This window comes from Python bivittatus, unplaced genomic scaffold (genome assembly GCF_059951505.1).
Source record: "Python bivittatus isolate LINGU-HERP-01145 unplaced genomic scaffold, Pbiv_v1 ctg000020_np1212, whole genome shotgun sequence".
NCBI lineage: Eukaryota > Metazoa > Chordata > Lepidosauria > Squamata > Pythonidae > Python > Python bivittatus.
Window position 1 is genome coordinate 10,633,705 of NW_028277030.1, and position 27,761 is coordinate 10,661,465.

A 27,761-nucleotide genomic window follows, 5' to 3' on the forward strand; every position below is an offset into this window, starting at 1 on the left:
TTAAAATCATATATTAAGATTAATACTAAATTTGATAGCAAAATCATTTCACAATCAAAAGCCTGGTGAAAAATGATGCCTATACTGTATTCAGTAGAGCTTTACATAGATCATAAGAATACTATATACATTTGTGTCTTGACTCCTGGCTACTGCCTAGACAAATCCATGCAGTTTTCTTGGCAACATTTCAGAAGTGATTTGCCATTGTCTTCTTCCTACAACTGAGAGAGAGGAAGTAATGTGTGCATTCCTGGGAAAACTATGACCTGAAAACATCTATATTAAGCACCCAAGCCTCCATTCTGAATGTCTGTAGCCCAAGATCACAATATATGAATAGGAATGACTGCATACAAATCTTCTGCACTGGACACATGTCCATTCATTCTACTTCCATTTCCCCAGGGTGTAGTCTTTCTAAAGGAACACTTCGGACATCTTTGCAAGGTCTCACCTTCGTTTTCCAGCTACCTGGATTTAATTTCCATTTTCAGCCAAGTGGACAAGAATTCTCCTTTCACCGATACTCTGACACAGCAAGGAACAATCAAGTTCTTTTGGTATGATTCCAAAAAGGTGCTTCAGAGTGCTTGGAGGCAGGAACGTAGTACCTACCTGCAACTTTTCAAAACAGCCACACACAATCCCAGGAAAAGTAGCAGCCAACTGTTGCATTTGGGATCCTGCGTGTCCTGCAATTCTTTTGGGAACTGAATCTGAAGCACTTCACAGACCCTCCTTTTTTGTCCTATTTCTTCTTCCTCCTCCTAAGCCAAGTTGCTGCACACCCAGCAGACAAAAAAGGTGGGTAATAAGGATGTATGGGGAGTCACTTTTATATTTTAGTTGCTTTCTCTGAGTAGTGAGGTGGATCCCTGAGCAGGTACATAATAGTTCCTCATTCAAGGAGCAAATTATGTAGGAAAGCAGTGAATTTTGCTGCATCCCACCCCACCCCACCATCACCATCCATTGATGCATGGAAGATGTTTGATTGACACACAGGTTTGTAAGCAGGGTTTTGCTTGAATTCAGTGACACTTCTGAGTTGACATGCATACAGTTCTGCAGCTAGCAGCCTTCTCCACCAAAGTCTGCCTTCATTCAATGTTTCCCCCCAACACTTGATAAGCACAAAATCCACAGCTGTTCTCCTCATGTTCATTTTTTTTAAAAAATAAATGTTTCTCTTTCATTGTAGAACAGCTTTATTATTCCCTTCAGAATGTCTTTTATCTTGGAGAGGTTTTGCCTGACAAAATTAGTGGCTTTGTGTGAGTACTATGAACTAAAAAGTGAACCATGGAATACATTATGCCTGATATTTTAATGATCAGTTCAGAAGAAAATCTCCTCTTAGAAAAGAGAGATTATAATTCATGGAGTTTAAAGCATGGAGGAGAAAGAATGTCTTTCTTAAATATGCACCACTGTCCCTGGATAGATATGGGTGAATATGAAGGTATGCAAATGGACCTACTCAAGTCAGTGAATATTTGCTTATTTTAAAGAGGTGGTAATCCAAAACTGGATAATCGTAAGAAGACACAACCAAATACAGGAATACCAATGTGCTGGGGAAATATACAGAGAAGACAATTCCAACTATCCATCCTCAGTCATGTGAGATCACAAATCACCCTGGCTGGTGACCTGTTTGCCAAGCCAAGGTTTTAAAGCTTTTCTAAAGGAGAACAGAGTCAAGGTCAAATGGACCCCAGAGGAAATGGTATTCCAGAGGGCAGGAGGGGTGGTGAGGCATCCCGAGAAGAAGACCAAACAGATATTTCAAACAAGTGAATCAAGACAGAAATCATGTATTTTTTCAAGGGAGTAATCCTCTAGCAGATATTTATTAGTTTTATAATCCTTCTATTGCACTAATTCATATTCTCATCCCCTCTTTCCTCATCTCTTCTTTCATTCTCTCTCACACACTTCTATTCTGATTCAGCTTGGAGAACTGCATTTTACTGGGGGGGGAAATCTATTTACCTAGCCTCCTCCTGAATGCTGGTTTTACAGATGCTGTTTAGGAAAAAAAAAAAAAAAAGAATTCAAATATATAGAACTCCCACCTGCAGAAAGAAGCTAGCAATAAAGAGGCAGATTTACTAGCTCAATCCCTCATCTTTTTTTGGCATGCATTCCCTGTCTTTGGCTTGCTTCTCTTTCTTCTTCTGAAGTTACTCAGCCTTGCTGCCATAAGGACTTTGGTAAAAATTCAAGAAATCTCCAATTTAGAAAGTCTAGGTAAGTCATATCAATTTAAAGCTTTTTCAGTAGACATGCAGTTTTCAGAATATGCACCGTTTTTCCCTGCCTAACCTCCAATCAACATCTTGAGCCCTACAGAAGGAAAGGTCTAAGCAAAGACATCTATCACACATGGTCAACTCTGATTCTGTGAACTACATAACATAGAACAGCTCATCTGAGAAAGCTGCTGAATTTTTTCTTATTCTGAAGGAGAAGACATTTAAAAGAAGCACTATCAATAATTCAGGTCACTGTCTTCACCTGTTGACATCAGTGTCATTAATGCATTCTTAGAGAAGTTTGCTAATTCCCATTCCTTTGGTTTGGATAAAATATATACTTGGTGTTGTTGTTAGTTGTTATCAAGACAATATTGACTTGTAGTGATTCTTGGGATAGTTGTCTTGAATAGTGTCTGGTCTTCAGTCTGGTGGCTAATCATTGCTAGAGGGGCATCCATGATTGTTGTTATTATATCAGTCTATCACACTGCCAGTCTTCCTCTTTTGCATTTTCCTTCAACCTTGTCAAGAATGATAACTTTATCTAACAGTTTTTCTCTTCACATGATATATCCAAAATATGAAGCTTGTAGACTGGTTATTTGAGCTTCTAAGGAAAGTTTATGCTTAGATTCATCTAAGATCAATTGATTTGTTTGTTGGGCAGCCCACAGTCCCCACAGTATCCTTTACCAGCACCATAATTCAGAAGTATCTTCTTTCTTCCTATCTTGTTTCTTCACTGTCCAACTTTTACTTCCATATGATATTATCGAAAATACCATGATCTGAATAAGTTGGATTCATGGGCACAAAGAAATATCTGTGTGCTTAAAAATCTTGTTTAGATTCTTTATAGCCATTTTTCCTATTTTTATTGGCTGCTTCTTGTTTCAGCAAGCAAGTTGAAGTTGTCAGCTATTTCTATTTTGTCTCCATCAAGGATAGAATTATTGATGTTTGTTCTCTTCAGATTAAGGTGCAGACCCATTTTGAGCCTATGTTCCTTGACCTTGATCTTGATAAGCAGATGCTCTGGATCATCTTCACTTTCAGCTGATAATGTGATCATCAGCATTGCAAAAATTGTTGACAACTTTTCTACCAATTTTCCCACCTCAGTTTTCTTCATACAATCCTGCTTCTCTGATAATTTGTTCTGTATTTTTTCAATAGGTATGGGGAAAGTATGCAGTCTTGTTGTATATTTTGTCCTGTTTGGACTATTGCTTCTTTATCAAGTTAAAGATTTGTGCATGATAATTATCAGGTGTTCTGGTATATCTATACTTATGTGGCCCAAAGTTCTTCATGATTTATACAATCAAAGGCCTTGCATGTAAATATCCTTTTGGTATTCTTTGGTCTTTTTAAGAATGCTTCTCACTTCTGCAATGATGCTTCATGTTCCTCACCCTTTCCTGAACCCTGCTTGCACTTCAGGCAGCTCTTGCTCCAGGTATTGTTTTAATTTCCACTGGATCTTGAGAATGATGTTGCTTATGTGATCAGGGCAACTGTGTGATGGTTTCCACAATCAGTTGTATCACCTTTCTTCAGTATTGATATGAACACTGATCTTCTCCAGTCAGCCATGATGTTGTCTTCCAAATCTCCTTGTAAAGCCTTGTAAGTATTGTAACAGCTGCTTTTTTTTTTTTTTTTTTTGCTGTAGTATTTCAATGGGAATGCCACCAATGTCCAATGCTTTGTTCTTTGACAAAGCTTTCAGTGCTGCTTCAACCTCTTCTTTCATCACTAGGGGTTTCTGAATGTAAGCTACACACTGAAATGGCTGTTGGTCCACTCAATCTTTATAGTGCAATGGCTTGATACATTCTTTCCATGTATATTTATTATAGCACTAAAAGCAGTTGAGGCCAAAGATAAATTGATAAATTGAAATCACCCACACAGGGCATAACCTTCATTTGAAGAGGCAGCAAAGACAGCAAAGGCTTCTTTGTAAGATTTACATTCCACCTTTTCCCAGGAAGCTCAAGGCAGCACACAGTCCTGAGGGGTGGGTTGAGCTGAAAGAGACTGATGAGCCCAAAGTCACCCAAGCCCCTTCTGTGGCATTTGCAAATGATCCAGGTAGAATGTGAGCAAGTGGGTCTCTTCCTTGAGTAAGATGACATCTTTGGGTGGGGTTTTAGTTTACCCCATCTTCAGAGACATAATCTGTCCCATGGTGCAAAATCTGGGACCAGATGGTGTCTTTTCTAGCTTACAGTCGTATGAAGTGAATTAAAGCTAACACCACCACACCATGTGCAATGGTGGGGTGGGAGAAATGTCAAGGTGACCCTTTCAAGCTTCTTCTGTTCTAAAGCAAGTTCTAGAAATACAAAAGAGACAAGCATTTTTCTAGTCTCTGAGTGCTGAGTTTTGCACCAGATGCCCCATTATGGGTCCTTAAACAATACAGAATAGCAACAGCTGAATGTGTGCTTAGTGCTTTTAGGCTTCAAAAGGTATATAAAAAGTTCTTACACTGAGAGGCTTTTTAAAAGTATTTTCCTTATGAAAGTGACCAAGGAAGGTAAGTCATATGCCATCACTTGAAATATATTAATTACGCCCAGCAGGAACATCCTCTCATTTCCAGTACAAAATGGATTCACTACAACGAAATAACAAATAAATGGGCTGATTTAAATATTAATAAGCCAGATGCCACTGCAAGTATCGGTTCTTTACAACCTTCAAGCCTTTGTGTCAGCCATGTTGTTGTACTTCTCCAAAACAGCCTTCCCCACCCCCCCAAAAAAAACAGAAGCTATAAAAAGAACCAGACTGGGATATTAATTCCTTGTGCCAAAGACAACTCAGATATAACTGTAAATCATTGTGCAATTTCAATGAAACAAACGCATAGGATCACATTCCTGCTTCAGAGATTTTTTTTTTTCTCCCATCTGAAGGAAAGTAAATTGGATGGAACAGACTAGTCTTGGGATAATTGTACCAGTGGGAGTATCCTATCAGCTGCAGATATCAATTGTGCTAGTTTATCTCAGCATCCTTAGCCTGTAGTTATCAGGAGATACTCCCAATAAATGAGCAAATGCAACTGAGAGACAATTAACTGAAAGCCAATTTTATGACGTGAATACAACGGCACTCATATCGTGTACTATAGCAGGGAAGCTTTTTCTGATTGTTCCTCCAGCTGTTACTTTAGATAACACTTTAATTTCAAGCTGTCAGCTGGATGATTTTCCTGACTTGAACTTCTTCAGGATTGACTCTCAGGCATTGGCAACTTGTCCTAGTGAAAGTTGGAGATTTTAGTATATTAGTTTTCTAATAGAGAGGTGCCTAGTTGGATTAGAAATCTTGTCCCTTAAATCTCCCATCCTGCTGGACAACTTGAATGTATTTAGGTTTGAATCCTAACTCAGGTTCAGCCTGATGTTGATTCAAGAAAAACTGATAGATCAGACTCTTTCTTTGTAGGGAAGAAGGAAGAGATTCTGAGAATACTCTTGTTGAAGTGTTTAGACATTGAAATGGTTTCATATCATTTTAGATGATGGGGTGTATGTGAGATTCATGTCTCCTTAACTAGAGCTGATTCCAGGTTTGAAAAGGCCATGCACGAAATGCTCAATGGGGCACCTGTTCCTTTTTCCTCTTCGTGGGCAGTAGCACATTTTCCAGGCAGAGGCTGCAGAAAAAAATATACCCCAAGGGTCAACTGGTTGATGAACTGCAGCTTTTCACAGTGCTACAGAGTTAGGACATAGTGAGAAATGTAAATGGCTATTGCAATCAACAACAACTGGGTCAGTTTTTAAAAAAGATGGCTTGGCTGTGCATCTTTTCCATGTAAAGAGGCTTTGGTAGCTATACCAAAGTATTGACATCCATCTTGTATTCAGGATTCTGGTTTTTTCCCTCCACTTAAATCTTTGGATGTTCTCCAAATCACTTGTCTCTTACTTATATCCAGCCCTTTCTCATGGAACTTTCTGCACTTTCATCAAGTAATAGTCATAAGCTGCTTCTTAACTGGACTTGGACAGTTGCTCTTTCAGCCTACATTGTGACCCAATGGTTGAAGGAGTATCTTGCATATCATCTTCCCAACAGTCTGAAGTCTGTTTTTGCTGGGCAGAAAATGTCAAAGAGATGGAACAGAAAGGTATCATGCTTCATCTCTCCAGAATGATTGTTGTGACAGAAGCAGTTTCACTTAGGAAAAAGAGATGGAAGACACCATTTGGATTCTCACATTACATGAACTCATCATGATGGATTGGGTTGTGGCTTAGTGTGATACCATTTGGAACCATGGCTTAGGGCAGTGATTCTTAAACTGATCCAATTATCCCTTTTCCCAGTCTCAAATAATGTTATTACCCTCACAAAACAAGAAAGCAAGCAAACCAACAAACAAACAAAGTCAGACTCTGTTGTTTTACCAAGTGTCTCAGCAGTGGCAGTCCCAAACTGGATTCTTGACTCCCAAGGAATTACAAATTGCTCCCTTACTCCCAGGATATGCCCAAATTACCTCATTGTTCAGTCCTTTCTCCTATCCTGTTCAAAAGCTACATGAAAACACTGGGAGAGGTCATCCACCAGTTCAGGGTGATACGCAGATGATACCTAGCTATATACCTTGGTCCAATTAGGAAGTACAGTAGCTGTCATGACCAGATGTCTGGAAGCTATTAGGATCTGGATGGAGAAAAACAGGTTCAGACTCAACCCTAACAATATAGAGTATTGTTGATTCAGAGGCTGATTGAGTCAAGGACTGGCTTTTGATGAGATTGTGCTCCCCCAGAAATAGCAGATTTGCAGGGATCTTCCTGGACACATGGTTCCTGCTCAAAGAGCAGGTGGACACTATGGTGAGGAGGGTTTTTGCACAGTCTTGGCTGGTGCACCAGCTGCAACCTTACCTGGAACAGAATGCACTGAAGACAATAGCTCATGACCCTATCATTTTTTGATTAGATTACATGGGGCTGTCCTTGAAGACCACCTGGAAAGAGTTTGGAAACCTCACCTGGTCCATGAATGCTTAGTAGTCAATTATGCTACTGACACATTACACTTCTGCTGTGGATGCTGCACTGTTGGCTAGTAGGTTTCTGAGTGCCATTTGAGGTCACTACCTATAAAGCTTCATATGGCTTGCAGCCTGGGTATCTTATGGACCATCTTTCCCCAATAGTTTCTGTTCATCCTACCTGGACAACTATGAAGAACCTGCTAAGACTCCTCACCTACTAGAAGATATGGCATAAGGGAGCCTGACAACAAATGTTCTCTGTAGCAGCTTCTGGTATAGGTTGCTGTAGGGGAGTATAGAGCTAACTTTGAAGAAGGAATGCAAGAAGAGTTGCATAAAGAACAGCTTAGCCCTGGGAAGGAAGAAGGAGAAAGAAATTCAAGAAAACCTTGCCTTGATTCTCTTTAGTATAAGAGGGGGCAGAGGGAAACTCTGATCAGTTTTCAGAATTCTGTTAATTTACCCTACAACAATCAAGTAGAGTTTCACTAATTCTTTTAGTGTCTGTTTCCTGACCTGGTCTACCTTAGGACTCACAGTTGCCTCCTGGAGCACAGATGGACCCCACCTTCATGACCTTCTAGAAGCAGGTGAAAACATGGCCCTTCTGGAATGCCTTTGGGAATCAACAGTACCCAGCTGAACTATTTTCCATAATTCTATAATTTTAATCTTTTATCTCTACTTGCTATTTTAATAAATTTTATTTTGAACCGTTTTTACTGGGTACATTCTGTAAGCTGGCTAGAGTCCACTTGGTTTCAGGTGCTCAGCTCAATTTTGTAAATAAACATCATAAATGTATGAAACTCCCTAATTGTGGCTTATTCAATAAATGATTTTGGCTTAATTAAACGAGAGAATGCAATCACCTTCTTTCAAAGCCATGCCATCGGTCCATCTAGCTCACCTCATAGTCCATCTCAGTCATACTAGATATTTTGACAATAACCTAGACCTTCTACATTCAGCCCGTGTATTCTTCCACTATTTTATATTTCTTACTTCTTACAGTGATCTCTCTACTGAATCCCTTTAGCTGGAACCAAACATTTCCAGCCAATGGTAGCCAAAGTAGAAACTCCATTCTCCTCATCCAAAGAGTGTAACTAAAAGTCATCTTAATTGTGCTGTGCTGTCCGGTCACCTCTGTTTAAAATAGCCCATTATGTATTCTGTCACATTGTGTTGTATACATTGTGCTGCCAGAGGAAATTCAAAAGGGCAGTTGTAAATGTCACCTACCCTGTACAATATTTCATCAGCTCTGTTTCTAATTTTCTTCTTTTGGCAGCATGTGCCTTTTCTTCCCACTCAACAGAAGGTTTCTTGTGGGGAGATTTCAAAGATGTGTTAAATCATGACGTGCATGACTCCATCTATCGTCAGCGTGAGTCACTATAGCAGCGAGCTACCCCACTGTGTAAATGCCATCAAAATCTAAAGGTGAATCTGCCATATACTTGACAGAGAGTTGGATCAATTCTTTTGGGTAGTGACAATGAATTTGTACATGGGAGGATTAAAAAGATAATGAAGGCAAGGATGCGTATGCAAGCCTTGCACTGTCCCTGGCCGCCTTCCCATCGTTCCCACTGAGCAGAAAGGAAAGATGAGTAGACGTCTTCGCATGATCGGAAATTCTGATAAAACAGTAAAATAAGGTTCCTTATTAAACAGAGTATTACCCTCACATGTGACTGAATCTGAATGCCTCAGTCACCATTGCTCAATAAAGAATAGAGAGAGCAGGTATGAGTTGACTACATTTGTGTCCTCAACCCAACCTGCCCAGCTACTAAAAGCGTAGGCTCAATGTTTATATGAATCTTGAATCATAACAACTCTTTTTTTAGGAAAGTTTCTTTGTTCTGTTGAAGCAGCATTATTTGTTTTGGCTTTTTTTTTAATTAAGGGATTTAAAGTTGTAAATTGCCTCCTAGATCTACTGCCCTGAGCCTGCTGCATAATATTCTGTAACCTCTAAAGCGAAAGGTTGCTCCAGTAGATCAGGCAATTACATTGTAAGTTATGTACGTAATGATAAAGCAGCACAAGGACCAGCATTGTCCTTTCCTTATATCCACAAGCTGCATTAAAGTCTATCCCTAAATCAGAGCATTTGCCATTTTCAAGGAAAGATATCAATCTAAAGCAATTATACGTCATTCCATAAAGCTCTGCTGTTTCTCAGACTTGAACTCATCTTGAAAGGCTCCTTCATGGTGCCTGCATGCCTATATTCACCACAGTAAACAAAAATTCAGCCTAACCCTAGGATGATTCCCTCTCTAGACGTTCTGATTATTGTATGATTGGCTTGAAGCCTACCAGTGCAAGAAGAATGACCTAAAATTAGTCGCTTTTTTTAAAAAAGCTCAGCTGGGTTTGGAGCATGTGGCGGTGTACATCACATGCATATAAATGTATTCGCACTGGAGCTCTGATCCTTGCATTTTCTGGCAGAAAAAAATGGCATCGTTGCTACTCTGCAAACTGTTTAAGGATAATAAAAATAACTGTGCCTCTTCCGTATAGTACACACCACATCTATCCAATTTTCTGCCTTTTCCATCCATCCATCCATCCATCCATCCATCCATCCATCCATCCATCCGTCCGTCTTGCTATTTCTCCCTCATTCTCTCTACTTGCTTTATTTTATGCTTCAGAATCATTAAAAAAAGCCTGCTTAAAAAAACTGAAGAATAGAATAGCAAGCTGACAAAGAGTTGTCTGGCCTGCTCTTGTTTCTTTAACAGAAGTTTGATCCACATCAACTGATGAATCTAATGTCTAGCCCTAACCTTCTGTTTTATTTTTGATAAAGACTTACAGTGGTACCTCGGGTCACGAAAGTAATTCGTTCCGCGACTCTGGTTGCGACCCGAATTGGTCGCGACCCAAATCAAATTTTCCCATAAGGTTCAATGTAAATACAATTAATCCATTCTGAACCATATGTATTTTTTTTAAAACCACAAAAATATGAAACAAAGTACAGTACGAAGAGAGAGAACACTAACCTTGCTCGAGGCGACTTCTGGCGTGGAGGACAGGAAGGCGGGTGGGGAGGTGGTTATTGTTTGGAGGGAGAGTCCCCCTCCCTACAGGAAGCCATGACCACGTGTCACAGCAGGGAAAATGGCCGTGGATCCTGTTCGTCACCTGATGCGGAGTTCGCGAATGGAAGCAAAATTTTGCGAACAGTGTTGTTCGTGACCCGAATTGTTCGTGAATAGAAGTGTTCGTGACCCGAGGTACCACTGTATTTTCATCTTCTGAGTTTAGCCACAGAGCTGTTTTCTGCTGACCTCTTAGTGCACCTAACTCAGATTTCTTTGCTATGATTGATAGCAATTCGCCAAGCTATCAGATATGATTTGTCCCAACCTTGCCACTTGAGATCTTTTAAATGGAAACAGTGAAGGCTGAACCTGCTGTTTTATATACTCAAAGAATGGGACCTACGTTAATGTTGGGATCTACCTTATCTGGAAAGTAAACATCCCTTCCAGGATCAATTACTTCTCTCAGGTAGTACATGGTGCTACATTTACAAACATTTGTGCAACATGAATATATGAATTCTCTGACATAAGTATGTGCTGGATTTGGAAAATTTGGTCTTGCATCCAAATATTTTTATGAAGAGCTTTGCATAGTCCATATTTCTTCCATCAGATGCACTTTAATAATGCATTTCTTTATTCTCATCACATTCTAGAGTCCTGCAGATATGAAAGAATTTATTTTTGCCTTTGTATTTTGCTACATTCTAATGCTATAAATTAAAAGAAGGTGGTTTTATAAGATTGAAAAAGTCCTGTGTATTTAATATTTTTAATCATCAGATCCATATGTTATTTCTTTCAGTTCATGTAATAACTTTTTGGAGATTATCTTGGCTGCTATCACTATGTGATAGCTACGTTAAAGGAAGATTTTGAAATTATGCATATTTGAATATTAGTAATAAAATGTATTTCGAGTATGAAAGCCATGTAATTTCCTATAAAGAATATATATCTGCTATGATTCACAAATTGGCAGATTAAACAGGAACTGCCTTCCTATGTTCATTATGGAGATTACAAATTGTATGTACCCATTTTATCCACCCAAATCAACAATAGTTATGGTATTAATATTCTCAAGTAGCTAAATATTTCATATAAAAAAATTACCCAGAAAAATGTAGAACTGTAACCTGAAGGAAGTTGTGTACTTACATAATTGGCAGCCAAATCTGGATGAAGATAATCAATTCCTGAAAAATCAATGGCAGCAATCAGTCATAAACATATTGAAGAAAAAATAGTAGAACACATGATGTTTTGATTAGCTGTGAAATCCATTTTCTTTGTTAATAAGTGTATCCCAAGGTAAAACATGGGCCTTAAGACTTCTTATGTAGGCTGGTAGGTTTTACAGGCCAGAAATGGGTGAGAATCTGAGATATAGACATTAGGCTGACAGATTTACTGATCAGATAGTTTAGGCTTACAACTGACCCTAATTTGTCAAATTAGATTCTTACAAAGCCAACAACTTCAACAGAATTAAGGACATCGGTGATCTTAAACTGGAAATTGTCATTCAGCAAAATTCATAACAAGCCACAAGGATGTCAAAATGGTAACCCATGTGCCATGACATTATCACACAAATGGTATATTATGCAATGCAGTCATGACTTCTAACTAAAGTACTTGAGTCATTTTTATTTGCATGCTTACCTCATGATGATGTTTGCCCCCTTCCCCTCCCTGGATGCCCATGATAGATGACAGCTATAAGATTCTTATAGTACCCTTCTTGCCATTTTTCATTGCAACAGTTCTATATAAAACCAATCATTGTTTCTTCTTTTCCCTTAGGAGCTTCTTTTCTATATATCTTGATTTGGCCTACAGTCATGAAGGCATTAGCCTTCTGTTTCTGAAATGGATACTATACTTGCCACAAATTTTTCCACTTCTTAAATCACTGTGAAGGGGACTGAGGAGAAGAACTGCTACCTTTTGCCATCATGGACAGTACATTAATGCTTCTTTTATTATTCAAATTGCTTCAAACTAGAGAGCATCCAGACTGATTGGAACTTCATCTCAGATTGTCAGATATTCCTAATGCCAATCCAAATATATGTGGTCAGTATGATCTTTCAGAAAATTTTGTAGTAAGGGAAAGGAAAACTGCATTACAGCCATTTTCAAATAAAGTTGCATTTCCTAGCTTTTTTTGGAAATCTGGTGCCCACTACAGTAGATGTTTTAGATTGCCATTCCCATAAATTTCCTTGACATTGGTTATAGTGCCTGGGGTTTATGAGAGTTGTAAACCAAAGTATCTGGTGTACATGAATTGTCTGTTCCTTCTGGAGGAATGATCATGAATGATCATTCCCACGTTCCCACATTAAAGAAAAAAACATTACCCTTTTTTGTTTGCTGTTTGGATGAAGAACTTAACATTTAGATGTATCAACTTTCAGCCGTAAAATATAAACTACCTTCCATTAAAAACAAATATATTCCACTAAATGCATTTTCCTTGTGTGATTAGCAAACTAAACGTGCAGTCAATTTCAAGTCACCAATGGGTAAGAGCAAACATGCAGTGGCCATAAACGTCAAATGACATTGTTATTGTTATTATTTCCTCCTCCTCCTCCTCCTTCTCCTTTTCCTTTCTCTTCCTCCTCCTCCTCTTATTCTTTTTAAGTGAACTCCCTGCTCTACTCACTAGAAAAAAAAAAACCCTGAATTTTCCATTATAATATACATCTTATAAAAAAAAAAAGAAGTAAAAGTTTTACTGTTCATGTAGATGCATTGGGAGGACCTGATTGGCTAAATTTGCAAATCCATTTAGATCTTGACCATCATAAGTTGCCAGCCATCTAGGCTTATGAGTACATAGAATGATTTCCATGTATTCAGAACATGGGGCACTACTGTCTGTGCAGTTTCAGCTCCCTGTCTCTCCTCCAGCCCCAATCTAATACAATACACTTGCCAGGTATGTATGAAGTACAGGTAAGGGAAATGGAAACTGTGATGAGGGAAAGAACCAAGGAAAGGTAGTGGATCTGTTCAAAGCAATCTTTGGTCTGAATTCACCAAAGGATGCTTATAAATCAGGAAAGAATCTACTATAAAGGGACATCAAAAAAGTCGAGATGGCAGCTGCAACAAGGTAATGGAAGTTTCATCCACTTTTAGGCACATAAAAAATGGAAGGAGCTTTGATTGTGCTGTTGCTCTCTGCAGACTGTCTGTACCCTGCTAGTCCCTGTAGGAATCAATCACATTATTTTGGTATCTGAGGTAGGAAATCCCACAAGACACCCATCTTGGGATTATTATAGAACTGTGCAAAGCATTCTGGATTTGAAATTCTCTATTTTGAGTTTGAAATTCTCCATGTTTAGTACAGCGTGGTTGTTTTGAGGATGAAAAGAGCTGTTTTGATCACTGGAAGTGTCCAAGTTCAAAAGAGGAAGGTTTGAGCTTGAAAGAGAGGTGTTTTGACCTTAAACCACTTCCAGATTGAAGAAAATTCGTAATAGAGTGCTTTGGACTAAAAAAAAAAGTGTTTTGAATTCACTTCCATTTCAAAATGGTCCGCGCACCTCTAGATTATTATTATACAACATTATTAGTGTTGCCTAATAATGCAGTGGTAACGATCAATTATGTGTTGCCCTTTCCTTGGATCCCAAATCATCTGCAGACTGAAGCATCTTATTCATTAAGCCATCCCTGGAAATAGGTATGTGCTCATTTGCACATTGTATCCCAGCTGAGAACCAGAATTTTGAAAGCCTAGAATTCTAGCACGATGAGTACAGCATGCATACAAAACCCTCTGTCAATTTATTATTTGTAACAACTATGCCAATTAATACATTATTCCAGAACCTTTATTCTTTCGGAACAGTTAGGCAGAGTGGCATATTTTCCAGCTGTAACCACATTAGCTACAGCTGCAGTATGGAAAACCGTAATCATACATTAATATGGTCTTCTGTAGCAGGCTAGAAATGGGAAAGGACATAAAAGAAATGTTTCTGAATGACAGTGATGGCTGGAATAAAAAGTCAATTCCACCTCCATGCACAAATATAATACATGTTCCCTGTAGCTAGCACAGCAACATTCTGCAGACTCCCATTTCAAACAGCAATTTCATTTCTCTATTTACGAATCTTCCAACCTGCACTGCTTTTCATCATAGCTGTTCTTTATAAAACTTTGCAAAAAAAAAAAATCAATAATCACAATTGCAAGGTGTGCAGGGGCTGTACTTCACTTGTCATCAAAGTTATCTTAGAAATTGCCTATTCTTTTTAGAAGATCGGTTACTTTCATCTGATATTTGGGTACTTCTCTTTATTCAGTGAGAGGCAGGGAAAAAGACCATATGGAGGCAGGAGTTAGGAACTTGGGCTGTTGATCTTGCACCTTATGGCAGACCATGTTGTGTTTTCATAATATTAAGGGGTTCTAGTAGGCAGCCAAAGGTCAGATGATGATCATGATTTAGCTCATTACTCCTCTTTGGCTGCAGGCACTCACAATGGGTTGAGGCTAGATATTCTGGATTGACACATAGTCAGGAGGCTGATTAGATGTAACTAAGCCATTTCCTCCCCTCTGTCTTTCCTCTTTGATGAAGCTCTAAACCACCATAATGTGTTGGCACCCTTGCTTAGCTCTGCTGAGTTTCCAACTGCTTTTGGGGTAGCGTCATTCTAATGTCACCCTTGTCCATTCCATTCTACTTCTATGGCAATAGGTATTTTTTTAACTGTCTCAAAATATATATTTTAATCCATACTTTTTCTCAGATCTGTGCTTTGGTACATGTCAGTAATGAGAAATTGTGACATAACACTAAAGTGCAAAATCAGTTAGATCTAATCCAGTAGGTGTGGGTCTGGATATTTTGGACCAGGACTCATGATGGTCTAATTCCTCAAGTACCTCCACCTTGTGTAGGTAAAAATCATGGGAACATCCAAAATAGATGGAATTGAGACATCACAGAAAAGCTGTTCCTACGTTTTTCAATGGTGGTAGTGCAAATCAGTAACAATCTATTGTTCATTGATCAGATGGCAAGTTGCAGTGTTTCCATTCTTTGCTCTTCTTATCCCCCCTCCCCCCTCCAAAAACATTAATAGTGAGATCTTGGGCTCAGAAATTCTCAGTTGTGTTCAGTCACTGCAAAATGTAACAAGTTGCTCTGTGGACCCAAATAAAGGAGCCAGGGAACTGTGAGTCATGTGCAAATGGATAGTGCTATCGGTAGACAAGCAGCCTCATTTATCCAGTGGAGCATCAGTATTAGCAAGAATAGGACTCTGTGGATCTGTTCAAGCATAGCAACTTTTCTGATTATTTTTAGCATTGTGAGGGAAAGCTTACAATGCAGTTTAAAATCCAGCTCATGTAAATGGAGGAAGGCATTGAAATCTCTTTTCTTTCTTTTCTTTTTTCTTTTTAGAAATACAACAGGGAAACACACAAACACACACACATAGAGTCACATGGAAATTAATTCAATGTTTACTTCTGCTAGCCCTTTTCTAAATTAGTAAACTAACACGCTTCAACTAAATGCTTTGCCCTAGGCTAAATTTAAGAAATGATCATTATTCACAGACTGTATCCAAAGGGAACTTTCTCTGGATGATGATTTGTTATTAAAAATTATGTCTGAATATCTTATAATGTTCTCATTAACATTTCAGTATTTTGAAGTAGGTGAATCATGGATTTCAATTTTAATGTTAAATTGCATTCCTTATGTGCTACAATCAAGGGTGAAATTTACAGAGAGTCATGATATTTTAGTTTTCACTTACCATCATCCATAATTCCTATAGTTACTCCTTTTCCTGTATAGCCCAGCTCCCAGGCTTCAGCCACATTTAAATCAAGTCCAGGAGTCCCATCTGCTTGCCCAGTGTTGATCTAATGCATCACATTTCAAACAAAAAGCATAAGAGACTAATTTGCTTGGCACAAAGCAGAATGTTTACATCCACTGAGATTCCATCTGATTCATCTGCTACCAAATGGCCTTCATTTCCTTGGAAATGCAACCCAAAAGGAGGCACAATGTCCTTAAATACTGGCATAAAATGTGGATGTCATTTAAGTCTCAACGCAACAGGCTTGATAGATTTCATTGTTTGATTGGATGCCACAGCTGTGGTGGGGGGCTATTGGAAATACAGTTTGAATGCCACAACCCAGCAATTGGTCATATGAAGCACTGAAAAAATGGCAGGGTCTCAGTTCTGACCATGTGGAGTGCTTCCTGCTACAGAACATCTGTGGATGAGGAGAATGAGACTACAACAGAGGACACAGTTTAAAGATAGTTTGGAGCCCAGACAGTTTTCTTATTGAGAAGGTAAACAGAGTAAGCATTCTTGTTTTGTCGTAAGATAGGATTATGCCTCTGAGAAATTTAAGTCTCAACCAACAAATAAACTCATTTGCTATCCAGATAGCCATGTCTTAAAATGTGGCAAGTCAGTTCATCTCTCAGTCAAAACAAATTAAATTTCAAATTAAATATGTATTTGTTATAACTCCACAGGAGACTTTGCAACCAACTTATTCATTAAATATCAAATTAATACAGAAAAAGAAACAGCATAGCAGTCTGTGTTAAAACAATCAAAAAAGCCAGATCTAATATGCAAGAATCTAAAGAGCAATAAAATCAAAGGCAAGACAGAGAGAGGAACAGTTTTAGATGCCTCTGTGTCATGACCCAGGACCAAAAGCCCACCAGCCACAGCAGCTCTAAGGATGCATTAAGACCTGATCCTGCTCTCCCTGGACTGGGCTTTCTCTCTCAGATCCCATTTGACACACAGGAACGGTTGCTGCTGCCTCATGACTTGGAAGGCTACTATTTAGCCTCTTCCAGTTAGCAGGAGACTTTGAGGAACATCCCTGAATATTTTCCTCACTACTATTGTTGTTTTTCTCCCCATACATCTACTAAGAAGAAGTTGTTGTAAAAGCCAGACTCCAGATGAGCACTTAAAAAAGAAAAAAACCTATCTATAGCCTTTGAAAGAGCAGAGCTTTCAAAAGACTTTTCTGGGCTAGATATAAAATCCTCTCTTTATTCTTGCTCACACCCAGAGTTCCTTCTGGTAGATGGGCAGTCATATGGATTTGATATATAAACACAAACTAATGGAATCAATTCGATCTATAGTTATAGAGTTGCTAACTTCTAGCTGATATATGTAGAACTGGCCATGGTCCTGAACCGCTATATCCAGCTTTGTCCAATCACTGCTATGTGTCCTGCTTCATTGCCTGAGCCTTATTTACAGTGGTCATCAAAACTCTCCATGGAACAGGACACACTGATTTATGTATAAGGACAAAAACTTTAAGGAAATTTATGATTTAGGGCTAATCTGGATATGATCCCAGCAATGTAGCCCTTGTTTCCATATGGACATCCAGTGATATCTAGAAGCAGAAATCATTTATGTGCCAGTGAGAAACTTAATCCTCATGAACAGCTACCAAAAAAGTGGAACTGCTGCTCCACCAGGAAGTGGTATATCCACTCAGTGAAGTCTGTTATCATCAGGACTGGTTTAAGGGAGTTACAGTTAATGTAGCTGCAATTGGCTCCAGAAAAAATGTGGGCACAGAAGAGAGCTATGGGGAAGTGATCTGAGTCTGCAAAACAAAGAGCTACCTGCCTCTTTCATCTGTCCCCAAAGAGTGCCTTTGTTTGTCCCTGACCAATAGGGCTTTGGGGCAGGGAAGTCTACTTATAGGCTAGCACACACACTCTCCCCCATGTTAGCCAGTATTTTGACTGAACTGACAAGATTTTCAGGTAGATCAGTCTACTTTTTAGCCAGTGCAGTCCACGTTAGCTAACAAATAGGCCTGGCTGGCAAGGTTTTCAAGTGGCCAGGTTTACCTGCAATTTTACATTGCTCTGTGTTAGCCAAAGGATGGATTGGACCAGTGAGATAATTGGCCCAATCTATCCTTGGTAATTCTTCTAAGCAGGATATCACTGCATTATGAGTGGTGTTCATCCTGCCAGTTCAAAGGGATATTTACTATAATGCATACAGTTTTTTCATCCTGCTCCTCCCCCTCCATCTCTTTTTTCAGGAACCATCCACAGTATTATTCTAATAGCCACATTTTGTTAAGGAGGGGAGGGGAGGGGAGGGGAGGGGAGGGGAGGGGAGGGAAGGGAAGGGAAGGGAAGGGAAGGGAAGGGAAGGGAAGGGAAGGGAAGGGAAGGGAAGGGAAGGGAAGGGAAGGGAAGGGCACTCTCTATCCCATCTGCAATATGCCAACTGAAACCTAGTGAAGAAGGCTACCTAGCATATCCACACAGAGCTTTCTTAACTTAAAATTTTCCAAGGCAGTACAGGAAAAACCTCCAAAAAAGCTGCTCCACACCTTAATGGTAAATTTGATTTGTCCCTTTAAAAGAGCTTACAATTTGCCAAAAGTAACTAAATTATATTTCTGAATCATTCCATTGTTTTATTCCAAGTTCTACCTGAGGGCCTCCTATCAGGCAAATACATTCTCCTGCTGTGAGAAAGGAAAGGGTTAGGTCTGCTTACCAAGTACCACTGCTTTGTAAATAAAGGATCGTCCATGTTGATGTCAATTTCATTGATGTCTCTGTATCCTCTCTTCTTCCTCCCAAAACCTTCCTGCTGCACAGCTTTCTTTACCTGTAAAGGTCAATTACACACTCCATTGGGGCTTGTAAAAGAACACAAGCACTTTTGTTTCACTTACCTTATTTTACAATTAGAAGTGCAGGGGCAAAGATCCTAAAGAAGATGTTAATTTTATTTTTGGTTACATAGCATGGTCCTATGCAAGCACTCCATCTGAACTCAGGAGGGCACAAAGAGAAGGCCAAAATCTGGGTGCTGAGACAACCTTTGCTAGCTGCTCCCCTCCACACTCCCTGCATTATTTTACTAAAGTTCAGCAGCAGAACTTATGGTGGTTTATGGCTTCTTTCTGCTGTACTCATTAAATGTAATAACCTTTCAGGGTGGGGGATGGATTATTTGGAATTTAAGTATTTCTATTGGCCCCACCAACTTTTGCATCTTTTTCCTACTCAGCTTTATGTCATGGACAGCCTGATTTTATATCACAAGCAAGCCTAGTGTTACAACATGACCCTCGGCCAAAATAGTTTATGCAGCCCAGAAAAAGAACATCAAGTTCTTTTGTACCACATGCATATATTCTCATGGTTGCCTTTGAAGATGACTGAAAGAAATAATAATCAGATATGATTTGCAGTTTTTCCTTACCAATTATACCTATTTTCCCTTTATAGCCATCTATTTTTCTTTAAGTAGCTGAATACACTAAATTGAAAAATGCCACTCAGTTCTGAATGTAATCTGTAATTTAAAAAAAAAAATACTAGAATCCTCAGTCTAGTTCTTTCTCTGTTCATCTTTGCCTGACAAAAAATGCCTGATGAATGAACTTTTAATATAGGATTCTATTAAAATAAAGGATTCATATTGGGATACAAAATATATTAATATTATAGCATTTATTCTGTCCAAAATGAGACAATTTTATCAACCAATGAATGGGGCATAGCTTCGCTGTTGATTTGTGTTATTTGTTAGACCAGTTTAACTACCTCACACATAAATCCACACATCCAAGAATTCTGAAAACTGTAGTACTGTATGTTGATAGTAGGTCCCACTCAAAACTATGGGATGATATCTAATGGGCTTAGGATCAGTAAATTGCTTATACCTAGTAGGACTGCTGGCTCCTTCCAATAAACTGAGTTGGAAAGTCTTCTTCGCTTTTAAAAAAGCTTGCTATATAATAGGGAAAATTGCGGTGGGTGGGTGGAGGAGTCAAGGAGCTATGGCTGTATGTCTGTGTAACTAGTGTTTGGGGTTTGTTTGGATTCTAACTATAGTACTTAGGATCTCATTCTGAGCAATTATGAAAATTATGAAGATAAGTTCAGAGGATCTTATCATATCTCCTGCTAGATCATGTGTAATGTTTCCTCAAAAAAAATCTTGAAGAGATATAGTTTGTTATTAAAATAACTCTGAGAGAGAAGATGAGCTGAAATCTATTGATTAATGCAAAATCAAGGAAATACATTTCACTGCTAAGTAGGTATTTTAAGCTCGTTCTCCTCAGTCTTGACTAATGCTCTACCCAGCATAGCATGCTTTCACAGTCACCCAAATGTTGTAAAAAAGGGTGGTTAAGAAGTCTTTGGGGGGGGGGGACAGCACAACGATGAATAGCATAATTCTAGCACCAAAATACACTAGAAGTATTTATCCACACTTGCTTACACAGGTACTTGTGTCCCATCTTTCCACTTGCTGTTTCTAGGCTCAAGCTAGAGGTGCTACTCGCAGTTCACCCCTGTTCAAATACAATCAGGGAGTGGGAAAAATTTGGAGCAGTAAGAAAATAGTTCTGTAGAACAGTAGCCCTGGCTGAAATGTTCAAGTACAAACAGGAACAATTCAGCTGTTTGAACTTACTTGGTCAGGAGCCAAATTCAGCGACACAGATAATGCAAGCGTGGAATGTTCAGAGAAAGTTAACCACAAGCCTTTGTTTGTGTTCTCATATATTGGGCTATCTAATTATGAAATCTGCAGAGCTATAGCCAGTGAGAGCAAATAGCATAGATAAATACTTTTTAAAGCTTATAACTGAACAATGAGATACTATCATGCCACAAAGCATTACTGAGATAGACGGATTCAGAAAAGGATTAAAGAGTTACCACTGAAAATTTCATGATACGGATGAGCAAGATAGAGAGGAAATGAAAATGCAACTGCTGGCAACGAGCCAATTGTGAATGGTTTTAAAACCAAGCTGTAGCATCTTACAAAGGGTGAGCAATATGTGATGAGGCTAACATTCATGTCTTGGTCTCCCGCAGTATGAATTGAAATCCTTGGCTAGCCAATCCTGAAATGTAACACTATAGGTATTGAGACAGATGAAGAGGCAGCATTTTACAGGGCATAGCACAATTCAGTTAGGAAAGCTTGGGCTGATTTGAGCTAGAGCAGATTTTTTCCAGTGTGGGGACCTCCAAAATATAGGATGGGCAAATCTATCTCATATGATTTCTGAGAGACAGTTTGGTATAACGGTTAAAGCCCAGGGGTCATTGGTTGCCCTCTCCCCTCTTTGGAAGAATTTTATAGTTCCCGCTGCCTTAAGAAGGCTCAAAACATTCTTAAGGATCCATCCCACCCGGGATATTCTTTTTTTGAACTATTACCATCTGGCAGATGGTACAGGATAATGAAAACAAGGACAAATAGGCTGAAGAATAGCTTCTATCTTAGAGCTGTAACTATACTGAATTCTATCGTATAGGGCAGTATTAATGCAGCATCAGGGGTTGTGCAATGATGAATGGAATGTGAAGGTTGTGTTTTATGTGTTTTATGTGTTTTATGTGTTTTATGTGTTTTATGTGTTTTATGTGTTCTATGGTTTTTATATTTTTAAAGCTGCACTGGGGTGGCATTTAATTTTGTTGTACGAGAAGTACAATGACAATAAAGATTACTTTGACTACTTTGACTTTGACTTTAAAGACACTGGGCTAGAAACTAGGATATTTTGAGTTTTAGTCTTGCCTTAGGCATAAAACCAGCTGGGTGACTCTGGGTCAGTCATTCTCTCTCAGCCCTAGGAAGGGAATGGCAAACTACTTTCAAAAATATTGCCAAGGACTTTGTGTTGCTAAGTATTGCTAAGTACATGGAGTTTTTCAGGTAGTCACCAGGAGTCAAGACTGACTTGAAGGCACCAAAAACCAAACCAAACCTCTATCTAGTATAATTTCACTCACTTTCTCATTTTTCCTATTTTTTAAAAATGTTCTGTCCCATCTCCCTCATTCATTTGATAATATTTTCAATATCCAGAGGAAAACTGGCATACAGTTTTTGGCATGCTTCTCCAAATACACACGTTATTTATGTATGTATGTATGTATGTATGTATGTATGTATGTATGTATGTATGTATTGTGCATGCTTTCTCTAATTTATACATTTTTGCAAATGATTTCCCACCATCTCCAATGTAACAGGTTTTCTGCATGCTTTCTCAAATGTATTTCTCCTAATTTATGTATTTTCCTCTTGTCAAATGAACCGCAACATTTGAAGAAGTGCAAATATCAGCAAGTAATTGGTATGCCAGTTCATCCTTTATAGTCTTTATTAACATGTGAACTGAATGAATCTCCCCCCTCCATCACTACCCCAGATATGTTAAATGTAACTTCCCATGATGCCTGCAGCCTGACAAATGGAAACAGTACTTGAACCAATCTTCAGGCATGAAGTTGAACTAAGCTTATACTGTTAACGTGGGAGTGTGCTTTCTCACACACAAACATATACACATACTATGGAAAGTTCTAGGGGACACCTATTCAGATGAGAGTTGTTAGCAGTCTGAATTAGTCTGTATTCAAAACATCCTCATCATGGAAAAGTCTTTTAAGACTTTCCTACTGTGGCAAGCTTTCAAGGATAGCAACTGATCAGTTTTAATTGCCTTGCTGTTTTCAGCTGATCATTAGATTTCAAGTTGTTCTTCCATTCCACATTTTCAATTCTGACTGCAGCTGTTCATTCAAATATAAGCCAGAAGGAAAGATACAATTGTAAATAAATGTTGAAAAGATACAATTGTTCATAAATTAAAACAAAACAAACAATACTCCATGATCCTTTCCAACTAGGGCTATATTCTTAGAAACATCTCATGGTGTGCGTTTGAGCATATCAGATTACAGAGATATGTCAGAAAATATAGAAAAACATGTCTTAAAATATGAAGACACCGAAAGGTTCTCATCACTTATTGCTTTGTTTTTTGAGATCTCTTGTTTCTTTCCTGCAATGTATGAATTATTGTGAAAAGTCATCTAGGGATATAACAGTCAAAAGTATCCCTCACAGGAACTCTGTGTCAGAGCGAGACCTACAGAGGGCTCTACACCTCTACAATCTAACACAGAACTTAAGATATCAAAATGGCAAATCAACAGCTAAACATGTAACATGTGACACATTAAACAACCATGGTTTGGTTCTATTTTTTCAAAAATGTAAGTGTGAACAAAGTGAACATTTTTTTCCCAAGTGAAAAGAGATAATTCCACTGAAAATATTTATAGGATTGTTTTTGTAGTTGCTTATTTGGTTTGAAATGCAGTAATCAATATCTGCATTCTACCAGCAATGGCAGTTTCTGGAACAATTAAACATGTTGCCCAGGAGTTAATATTCCAGTGACAGTGCCTTGCTATCAGTTTCCCTTAGTAGCCCTCATACTAAACACCTGAATCATTTTTCCAACTGCACAGATGGATCCCTGATCATTTTCACTTCGGTCCATTTAATAAGTGATGGGGATATAGCCACTATGTAAGTGAGAAGGTCTGGCCACCCATTGTATATGCCTCCAGCCTTGGGAAATTCACCTTACATTTGGCTTTAAAATAAATATCGTCATAATGCTGAAAGAAGATCTTTTGTTAGGCTGAGAGCTTTTTTAATAGCCGAAAACAAGTTGATTGATTGATTGATTGATTGATTGATTGATTGATCGTATTTGTATAGCCACCCATCTCATAAGAGAGTGACTGGGTGGCATATAACACTCAATTAAAAAGAACCAGTAAGTACATATAAAGCAATAATTAAAACTATAAAAACTATTAAAAACACACAAAACAGGAGAGGATGATGTTAATCACAGTAAGGAAGCCATCACAAAATCTCCTGGGTCTCCTGGGACCCCCAGGCCTGATCACACAGCCAGGTCTTGAGGGACTTGCGGAATGTTAAGAAGGATGGAGCTAACCTCCCTTCTGGGGGTAAAAGATTCCACAGGGCAGGCACCACAGCAGAGAAGGCCAACCTCCTGGGACCCACCCAATGTAATTCCCTGACAGGTGGGACCCGCAGCATGCTTTCTCTGCCAGACCTGATGGGACGAGCAGATGTAGTCAGGGAGAGGCATCCCACAGATAACCCAGCCTCATGCCATGAAGGACTTTAAAAGTCAAAACCAGCACCTTGAATTGGATCCAGAAGCAAATTGTCAACCAATGCAGCTCTCAGAACAGAGTTATACTCTTCAAGGGCAGTCCTATGTAGAGCGTATTACTGAAGTCCAAACAGGACGTGAATAGGTCATGAGTGAGCAGAACCCCCCGATCCAGGAATGGATGCAAGCTGTGCAAAGGCCCTCCTACCCATGACTGCCACCTGCTCTTTGAGCAAGAGGACCCCCATATTGCACACTGGGTCTGTTTGGGGCAGTGCCACCCCAACTAACACCAAAGACAGCATAGTCCTAGAACTGGAAGGCCCCAAAATGCAAAGCCACTCAGTCTTGTCAGGGCTTAGCTGAAGCCTGTTGTTCCCCATCCAGACCCTCACAGCCTCCAGACACCGGGATAAGACGTTTGCAGCATCGCTTAATTCACCAGGGGCAGAGATGTATAATTGGGTATTATCAGCGTACTGATGATATCTCACCCCATGGCGATGGATGAGCTCACCCAGTGATCTCATGCAGATATTGAATAGGAGAGGAGAGAGTACCAAACCCTGTGGCATCCCACATAGTAGGGGCTGAGGGTGGGATCGCTCTTCCCCAACTACCACCAACTGGCCCTGGAGAAAGGAGGTGAACCAGCAAAACACTATGCCACCCACCCCAATCCTCTGAGCCAAACCAGAAGGATACCATGGTTGATGGTTATTGAAACCCACCAAGAGGTCAAGTAGGGCAAGGCTGAATGCACAGCCTCCATTCCACCCTCACCAAAGATCATCCAAAAGCACAACCAATGCTGTTTCAGTCCCATACCCAGTCCTGAATCCCGACTGAAAGGGATCCAGATAATCCGCTTCATCCAAGCTCCTCTGAAGCTGCTGCACAACCACCTTCTCAATCACCTTTCCCAAAAAGGGGAGGTTAGATACTGGATGAAAATTATCTAGTATAATGGGATCCAGCAATGGCTTCTTGAGGAGGGGTGAATCAAAGGCTTCTTAAGAGGTGAAGGAACACCCTGGTCACTCAAGGAAGCATTAACCATCACTAAAACCCACTCCCACGACACCCCCTGGGATGCTTTAACCATGCCAGGAGGGGCATGGATCTAAAGAGCTGATGGATGAGCCCTAAGGATCCTGTCCACTTCCTCAGGTCCAACAGGTTCAAACCACTCCCAGATAACAGGGCAAGACTCCTCCCCAGGCATCGCTTCCAGACCTTCCGCGAAGCCAGCGTCTAACAAATCTGAGTGATTTTGCCCAACAGATGCTGAACAAATTCCTCCACATGCTCCTGCAAGAGGTTCTCTGAGCCCCCCTTACCCCGGAGGGCTTGTGTCACTCAAAACGGTTGAAGTTATTAATGTTTTTATCAGGGAGAACTAATGACAGGAGAATGTTCCCTTATATCCACAAATCTTTTCTCCCCATTCTTTTCAGACTGTGATATCCATTAAAAGGTGAAAACATTAATAGCTAGGGGAACACAGAGAAAATCAGAAGGAAGCAAGAAAGGTGGATTTGCTGAAACATCCTGGGCTTCATGGACTTTCTTTGGGGATATTAGCAGTGGGGATATGAGCTGATTGGAATCTGTTTTGGTGCTTCACTGGGTCCTGTAGGGAACTCTGTCCAACGAAGTTTCTTAACAAGCCACAATGATGTCAAAACATGTGCACCATAATATCATTGGACAAATGACACCATTTTGCAATAATGTCATGGTGTCTTATGCAAGCACATAAGATGCGATATTTGCATGATGATGTCATGACACGTGGGTGGTCATTGCCACACCCAGCAGACACCCAAGGCACTGAGGCCAATGTTTTCTCATCTGAAAGAAGCTAAGCTATGTAACACTATTCCAAGGATATCAAACCAGTGATGGCAATAAAGTAGACATCCTGAAAGCATAATGGAATTTAGCAGGATGATCAGATCTGCAAAGAAAAGATATGAGTTTACCCAATCCACAATGTTTAACTCAGCTTCTGCTATTAAACAACTGAAGCAAAATATTCCAGATGATGAAGAATCCTCCTTAAACAGTCTTTTGCAAGAGGGCTAGATATACACAGGTACAAAATATATGCATGCGTGTTTTGTTCTTACACATTTTCCTTACCTGCATCCTGTATTCACTGCATGTCTCTTCAGAATTGATAGATCTTGTTAGCAGACTCAGACTGAGACTTCACGCATGGGAGGAATGAATGGAATTATGTGACAAGAGCCTGCCTTAAGACGATGTAACCATGTGAACGCAGTTTGGAATATTTATAGATAAATTAATAGTCAACTCAAGGAAAATGTGTATCAATTTTTACAGTCTTAAGCATAACATCATGTAAATGGGGGGGAGGGGGAAGCAATATTTTTTATAAACAGAAGGAACTACAATATAATAACTACTACTATCAAAGATCATTGTTTACTTAGTCACAGTAGAAACCTTCCTTGTCACATCATTTTTGAATATTATTTTTCAGTGTTGTTTCCCTTTTCTTCTTTGAATAAAATGAGGGTGTCTGCTTATCATCTTACAAGCACTGGGTGAGAATTGTACCAGATTAAACCAATGGTGCTGAAGGAGGGAGGTTTAATCCTTTGGCCTGAATTTTCCCCTGGATGAACATCTTCCCCATGTTTGTATAAAACTGTTATTTACCCTCATCCAAAACTGTATTTCTAATTAGATCCAATGGCAAAGAAATGTATTATAGTATTTTCTACAAAATAATGTAGAAATTTAATGCTTTAACACACAGACAGACACGCTAAGGCTTCTGTCTTATATCCACTAACCTGGATGATGAACCTACTGTATAAGGCAGCAGAAAAAGTAATCATTTGAATAATTCTGTAAAGAATCAAAAATAATTTTGTAATAAGTCATCATAAGTGCTTCACCAAATGAATCCATTCCAATGTACTACTTTTACTCTGATAGTGGGGAAGCGTAATACCTTTTGTCCTACTTTGTAGTGAAAAAGATATATCAATTTCAAGCAATTTGATAAAAATGCTAATAACTGTTGTCATCAATGATCCATCTTCGTTTTTATTTTGTGTTGTTGTTTTGCTGCTGATTTCAGCACATGAAATTCTAGTTTGATGTCTTGCTTTGTGCCAATTTATTTTATATTACAACATTATTTAGTGAAGATCTAGTGGGATTGTTAACTCCATTTATTTCCTCAATTATAACAGTATTTTTTTCAAAAAGAAAAGAAAAAAGAAAAATACCCTATTACAATGATTATTCGAAAGAATTTTATAATCCTTTATCCTCACAATGATATGATAT

At 39.1% G+C, this 27,761-nt stretch overlaps 1 protein-coding gene across 1 annotated transcript in view; it reads right to left on the minus strand.

The window, feature by feature from the left end:
* The window catches only part of PCSK2 (proprotein convertase subtilisin/kexin type 2), a 114,912-nt gene that overhangs the window by 47,484 nt on the left and 39,667 nt on the right, over window positions 1–27,761 (minus strand). The window contains exons 3-5 of the mRNA XM_007428284.4: window positions 18,941–19,054; window positions 16,169–16,277; window positions 11,526–11,563 (exon numbers count right to left, since the gene is read on the minus strand). Of these exons, the coding sequence (XP_007428346.1) occupies window positions 11,526–11,563; window positions 16,169–16,277; window positions 18,941–19,054 (261 nt within the window). The remainder of the gene's footprint in view (window positions 1–11,525; window positions 11,564–16,168; window positions 16,278–18,940; window positions 19,055–27,761) is intronic.